Source organism: Megalops cyprinoides, chromosome 19, assembly GCF_013368585.1.
Source record: "Megalops cyprinoides isolate fMegCyp1 chromosome 19, fMegCyp1.pri, whole genome shotgun sequence".
Lineage (NCBI taxonomy): Eukaryota > Metazoa > Chordata > Actinopteri > Elopiformes > Megalopidae > Megalops > Megalops cyprinoides.
In genome coordinates this window covers 20,934,067-20,941,094 of record NC_050601.1, presented here as the reverse complement: position 1 = coordinate 20,941,094, position 7,028 = coordinate 20,934,067, and the positions used below count along the sequence as shown (strand labels likewise).

The 7,028-nt window shown below is 41.6% G+C and overlaps 1 protein-coding gene and 1 non-coding gene across 8 annotated transcripts in view; one reads left to right on the top strand and one right to left on the bottom strand.

Moving 5' to 3' along the window:
- The first annotated feature begins 2,244 nt into the window (after positions 1 to 2,244).
- On the top strand, positions 2,245 to 2,381 carry LOC118795232. The gene has a single exon (XR_005005798.1). It is a non-coding gene; the product is annotated as a small nucleolar RNA SNORA50 (small nucleolar RNA).
- A 2,347-nt stretch (positions 2,382 to 4,728) lies between these two features.
- LOC118794126 (testis-expressed protein 2-like) overlaps positions 4,729 to 7,028 on the bottom strand; it is a 46,015-nt gene continuing 43,715 nt past the window's right edge. For all 7 annotated transcript variants that reach the window (XM_036552291.1, XM_036552290.1, XM_036552295.1 and 4 more), the window contains one exon: positions 4,729 to 6,681. In XM_036552291.1, coding sequence (XP_036408184.1) covers positions 6,538 to 6,681 — 144 coding nt within the window. In that variant the 3' untranslated portion in view covers positions 4,729 to 6,537. The remainder of the gene's footprint in view (positions 6,682 to 7,028) is intronic.

Sequence of the window (7,028 nt, the reverse complement as noted above, 5' to 3'; positions counted from 1 at the left end):
AATAACAACAACAACAACAACAACAACAATAATAATAATAATCATCATCATCATCATATGGGGAATTATTTCTTGACATGACGAAGAAGAAATATTTCAGGAAGCATTGAAGATGTTGCAAATAGGAATAGGAAGAAATGATGGATTTTAAATGAGAGCATCCTACAGTTCACTACATCAATCAAGTGACTTAACTGGCTGGAGGGATGACCACTGGGGGCCTATGGAGTTATATGCTTAACTCCCATTGACTTCTTTGTTAAAGCCCTCTCCATGGCAGTGTGGAGTTGAGTAGGTGTAAACCCTTGTCAGTTGACTCTGAAGATAAATCAGTTCAGTGTGATTTACACTGTGGCTCTGAGCTGGAAGAGGATGCCAATTCACTTTCATTGCCAGTGCCCAGTTAGGTCAATAGTGTCACCTGATGAGGCTAAAGTAGAACAAACCCACCTATTACAATCACACTTGTTTGAGAATACTGTATAACAGCAATATGCAGAGTGGTGTAATGCATCTATAACATACACTAATTGTACTAATTGGTACTTACTCTCAAACTCTATAGTATGCATAAGCACAATATCACCATAGAAAAAATGACAATGACTGATGTGGTGAAAAATGATTATTTTAAAGGTCAATGCAATAGATTTAAGAAAAAATGCCTGGGATGAAAGAGGCTAGCTACATACTGTATGTCTCATGCTCAGCTTGGGACCACTTCAAAGTTGAGTCAAAATATATCCATCTAATTGTAATGTTTTGAGACATAGCATTCCTGTAAATGAATCTTCAAATACAGCTTTTAATACCAAAACAGTATAACATTAATATTTGAATTTTGTAAATAACTGTCATGTTAATTTAGAGCATTTATTTGTTAGCGTTACAACATTTATTTTATGTCCTTTTTGGATACAAAATAATGATATATGTTATGATTTATGATTACATTACATAGATGATATGTTCTTTTTAGTTGAAAGTGCATCTTGGTCAGATAATCCAGAAAACCATATTTTTTGAGCCAGTCATTTTTCACTATGTGCCATATTTTATTGCAATGAGGTCACTCCTTGCTGAAGAGAAAAAGACATTTACTGTATTCGGATAAATTGCGCGGATGAGATTACAAGAGATGGGGCTTGCTATATGTTGTTTTTGTTATATCTTCTTCTACAAGGCATTTGATGGCAAGTTTTTAACGTAGGCGTGGAGACTGACAAAAACATGATCTTATGAACGTTCCAGCAAATTACGGTTTTGAATACATAGCCTATTCAAAGATGAATATAATTCAAAATTGAAAACCACTTTCAAGTGTTTTCAGCACTCAGTAACACCCATCGTTATTTCATTAACTTGAAAAGGCAACACTTTTTAAACGTGACGGAAGTGACAGCACAGTTTACGTCAGATCAGCGGAAGTACGTGCCTATATAAAGCTTTATTCTGCAATCGGGTTGTCAGTCTGCAGTAGTGGAGAAAGGGAAGGTAGTGGCGGTGATTGTACTTGGTGAAATTTAGATCTTACGCGGATACGAAGTTAAACATGCAGAGTCACACAAAATATGTCTCTACGAGAAACGAGGCTGCCGGGCTAATAGTATTTGCGTGGACTATGAGGATTTGGAATCCTAGCTAGAAGAATTCTGCTTGTACCGGTAGGCAGAAGCGCTATCGAAATTTTCGGGGGTAAAGAATAAGGGATATTGTGCGTTTTGTGTAAAACGGCAGTAACCCTTTTTGCAGCTGAGCATTTGTCTAGAGAGTCTAATTTCTTCTGCAAGAAATGATCAGCGCAGCAGCACGTGGGACGCACGTGGTCGGCAGCTAGGCCCCACGTCCTTATGCAGCAGCAGGAATAATTCTGGGCAAAGAGAGGTAACGTCATCGCGTGATTACAGACTTAACTTTCTGCTACAGAATGTTATGAATGATGTTTTTAACGCGTTAGACTTCTGATTGAAATAATGAAGTCAACTTTTGTTGCTGACATAACTGATGTAACAAGCCACATGTCTCAGTCCACTCTTGGTTCTACTAACCATGGCTGTTCACGCTTACTTTTTTAAAGGATTCCTGGTTTGAAGCAGAAGTCGAAAAGGAAAACCCAGTCCAACTGGGTCTGCTGCTGAGCTTCAGGGGAGGAGACTTTTTTTTTTTTTTTGAATACAAATAAAAGGAATAACCCTGTAATTTGACTCCTTTCATCATTTGAGTGTCCTTTGAGTGGATTCTGTTATGCACTGTCTTTGAACCTGTGGAGTCTCCTCTGTGGTTTCATAGGCCAAGCAACAGTGCAAGACTAAACCAGGCTTGTTATAACTGGGGCTTCTTGGCATCTACCCAAGCTGCTCTTTTAAAAGCAAGTCACAGTTCATCACTGCTACTCGCTGTGGGATGAATGCTGCTGTGTCTGTACAGTTGCTTTAAAGGCTGACGTTTGCTGTAGCTGAAGCAGTCCCACGCTGGATCTCTGCCAGTTTTAATAACCCCTCATTGGTCAGCAATTGTGGTGGTGGTAACCTGGTTTGACCAAAAGTGTTCTTGACTTGTTGGATTTGGTAAGTGGTGGTCAGCAGTTGGTCCAGTCATTCTGATTACAGATAAGTTTGGTAACTGCAAAACAAAAATGAGCTGCAAACCCAACTTGTAACCACACTCATAGGCTTACAAATGTGGATGTGGAAATAAAGACCGTGGCAGTATGCGATGGCATAGGAGCTACACAAACTGTTTTGGCCCCTTCGCCTCTTTCCTATTACTTCCCGTAGAACAAACCTGACAGGGACTTTAAGGTGAGACGTCACAAAAGGAAGCTGCTTGGTAGGACTTATGCAAAAATGCTCTGCTGAAATTGGTCGGTCAAAATCAAAGCCTTTGTTTTCATAACAGTGTAGGTTCCCTTGCTATGAGATAAAAATGATATGTTGACCCCCAGGCCCCTGTTAGTTTTCTTGCGCTTACTCTGTTCAGCCTGCGCCATTTGAGACTTGATCAAACTTAAAGGCAAGATGCAGTTTGTCAGATTATATCTAGCTGTGTATTGTTCACTGTAAACATACTGCTGTGGAAGAGACCCTTAATTTTGGGTCATAAACCAGCTGTTAAGCATGCACATTTGAAAAAAAAAGTCCAAAAAGCTGTAGTCCATTCCAAAAATATGATTGTATTTATTCATACATAAAACATGGTGTTCATTTGAATTTGGATGTTCAAAGCGTCCGGTTACAGGAATCCTTCCAGACGAGCCCTGTTCTCCAGCTCATTGGCCACTGCAGTGAGACAAGGATCTATTGATGCAAATGGTAACAAGTCATAAAGGGAAAAAACAGAGCAACTTTATTATAACAGCCAGCCTTAATTCCCCATGTGTGAACTTTGATACGATAATCCATATACTTGAATGTAGTGCATTTCATCCCCACGCTTCTAGAAGTTATTGCACACAGAAAACACGGCATTCTGGAGATTGATTTTAAAGACATGCAACTCAAAAGATCAAACAGGCCCACAAAAATGTACACAGCTGAAATGCCCTTAATTTTATATCATTACTTATAAAGGACAGCACATTTAACAAAGATGTTCTCTGCATAATAAGTAATCTGTCATGACAAAAAAAAAGGCTTCTTGTGAACAGATGACTGGTTTAACATATACAGATATGTCAGTGACACTTAAAAAATCAAGTAAAACTGATGCATGTCAAACTACACTGAAAATGTGAGGCAGCTTATGTGTTTTCACGGAAGCTTGCTCATACTGATGCCAGAACACATCCATGAATATTCACAGTAGATGCCAAATCTAAAGCATTTGGGATTAGGCATGGCCCTTCAAATGATTATACTGTCAATTATTCTGAACCAACATAAACCCCTTAGGGTTAGTAAGTCAGTATCTGTTAAAGCCTGTGCTGTATTTTCTTGCAGTTACTGACATTATAGGTTGTATTTTTATGCAACTTGTCATTCTTCGTGCACTGAGGCCTGCACATGGCATGAGGTCTCTGACATACAAACACTCTCCAAGGGCCTTCAGAACCCTGGTGTGCTGTGTATTGTACCCCATCTTTTGCTGTCATTGTCTGCAGGAAAATCAACCTTCTTTTTCTCACACTATATGTGCTGAAGACTTCTTTTAAAAGCAGGTATGCTTCCCCTTACTGCACAATTGTTAAAAAAAAAAAAAATCATTCACTCGCTGAGGAGAAAGTAAATTTAGCTCTGTCACAACGGGTGCTGTAGATGCCTCTCTGATCAGTAAACCAAGGAAAAGGTGATGGCGTCTGATTTGTCACCAGCATACATATGCAAAAGAAAATAACATGGCAAAAATACAAGGAGAGAAAAATCCCACAAGTTAAGATTAACCAGGTATTTGTTTCTCTTTCCCCTTCAAACACACATACACATAAGTTGGCACCAATTTCCTTCAGACGTCTTTAAGGTGAGTGCAACTTTGAAAGAAACTGTCAGTCAACACCAATGCCTAGCTATTACCAGGGGGTGTAGGAGATAGTACTTTAAAGGCACTTGTGCCTGAAAGACAATTCTGTTGCTTTGTTTTGTTGTTATAAAAGAAACATGGCAAGGAGAACCACAAGACACTCAAAAACGCATGTAAACATGAACAAAGTTAATGCTGTGAAAATACGACTTCAACTTGGATGAAATAAATAATCTCACACAGCCCCAGTATAAAACACAAATACACTTTGCCAGTTTTTCAGAGTACGACACTGGTATCCACGATGCTGGATTATGCCTTTCCTCTCTGCACAGTAATCCGGATAGTTTGGTACCCTTTGTACAAGGAATGGTTTGGCTTCATTAAAAAAAAAAAAAATCAGAGAGGCATAGATTGCCTTTTCTCCATGGCTCACTGTGAAGGTGATTTGTGTAATATGGCTAATGTCTCAATTATGGCTCTTTTAAAGTCACTGGCTGCTCAATTGTGAGAATCATCTGTGGGTGAGAGTGAAGCCGTATGACACCTGATCTACATGCTGTGACAGGAAGGGATTCTGCAGAGGATTGAACTGCCTTCAGAAAAGTGTGGGAATAATATTGCCAATCTGACGGCCATTTCACATCTATATGAAGGGTATTCATACAAAAAAATCCACATAATCTCAATCTCACAGACAAACTGTTTCCCCCCCCCAATCACCATCTCTGTCATTTACACCTTTGATTAAGATCTGCATTTAGAAACTGCACATTTAAATGGCTAAGGAATAATCATACATTCATTAAAAGGCCTCTATATACATCTTTTTTAGCCATACACAGCTTAGTGATGAACACACTGGGTTTTTCTGCAGTTATACAGTGCATCTTGATAGCCTGTTGGTGGGCAGAGCACACACGGCCTACCTCTTGAAAGCTGCCTGCTTACTAATTTACATTTGCCTATGTCAGTAAGAGCGCTTTTAGTGTGTGGGTGTAGCTGGTTTTGGGCAGCAGCACAGTGGTGCTGGGGTTTAGGGACACAGTGGCGCTGATCAGATCAGTCAGTTTGCATATTGCAATGGTACAGCGATGGCTCAGGCAATACTGTGTGTGTGTGTGTGTGTGTGGAGGGGGTGAGCTAGCAGACTGGCTGCGTCTTAGGACAAGCCTGCATTAGTGGCTGAAGCGTGCTCGAGTGTGTGTCGGATGCTAAAGGTTACACAGACAATCATATGGACACCTGACACGCCCGAGCACGCAAGCAAACACGCATATATACACACACACACTCACACACTCAAGCACAAGCACATGTACACACTCAAGCACACACGCACAAGGTACTCTCAGGTGTTATGAGGGATGCCGCGCTCCTGCAGTCCCCCATCCCCACAGCAGGGGGCGCTCAGCTCCTCAGAAGCACAGGCAGCGTAGTGTTCAGGAGTGACAAACTCTGATGCCCCCTCTGAATGCCTTTAGCGTGTTAGTCTTATTTGTCAGATACTGCTTGTCAGGGCTGCTGCCCCAGTTCCACAGTGCGGGCCCTTAAAGAGTACGTTTAACACACTGGCAGCAACCACCTCTTTTTCCCTGCGTCCCCAACACCAAAGCGGCTTCAGCTACACGTTCTCCTCTTTTTGAATAGGAGTTCTCTATCCCGAATGGCTCCGTTAACCCCTCCAGCTCTTCTCAGGACATAAGGTGACAGGTGAATGCATGTGCCAGGTGTCTCACAGACAGACACCCCTCAACCCCCCCATTCTGTTTCCCTTCATTACCGGACACAATGACATTGCACGTTTCAAAGTCCATGTTTTCCTATCTCACAGCTTAGAGAGAGCCATGCCAGTGTCTTCTTTGTCTTTTTTTTTGTCCTTCACTTGGTGGCAAGAGCCGCTTGGTCTTGCTCGCCCGGAGAGAGAGCGAGGGGGCGGTCACCAGGCACTCGGCCTGACACACGGCCCCACCAGCAGGAATGTGGCACCAGTGGTTTAGGGGGGATGAGGCCTCTGGTCCCTCTCACGTAGCTTAGGGGATGACCTCTCTCCTCCCTTAATACTGTGGGCGGGTCAGGTCTTCACATGTCACTCTGAGTTGGCCCCTCCAACTCCTTTGGGGTGTCTGTCGTCATGGCGACCGAGCTGGCATTGGAACGTGCGTCCATGGCGGAGTGCATGATGGGAAGCCAAACATCGTCCATGTTTGGCATGACAAATATTTTCTGTGGGGGGGGGGGGGTGATAAAAAATACAGATTTTTTTGTGGATTGCTGTAAAGTAAACAGTACAGGAATTACAGAAAAGTGTAAGACAAACAATCCTAACTTCATTCTAAAGAGCACAAGGAGGATGTCGATGTGGTGAAAATGTTCATGCATCTGAACACGAGAATCTATAGAGAGTAATGTTACCATTCAAATATAATGCCTGCCATTTGCAAGAGGTGTTTTCATTCAGGAAGCAGGTCTTAAAAAGTAGCAACTGTGTTGACTGTTAACATTGACACAAAGTAAGAGCAAAAACATCCTGTTACATCTTTAACACATAAAATCACAACTTGAAATTTTTA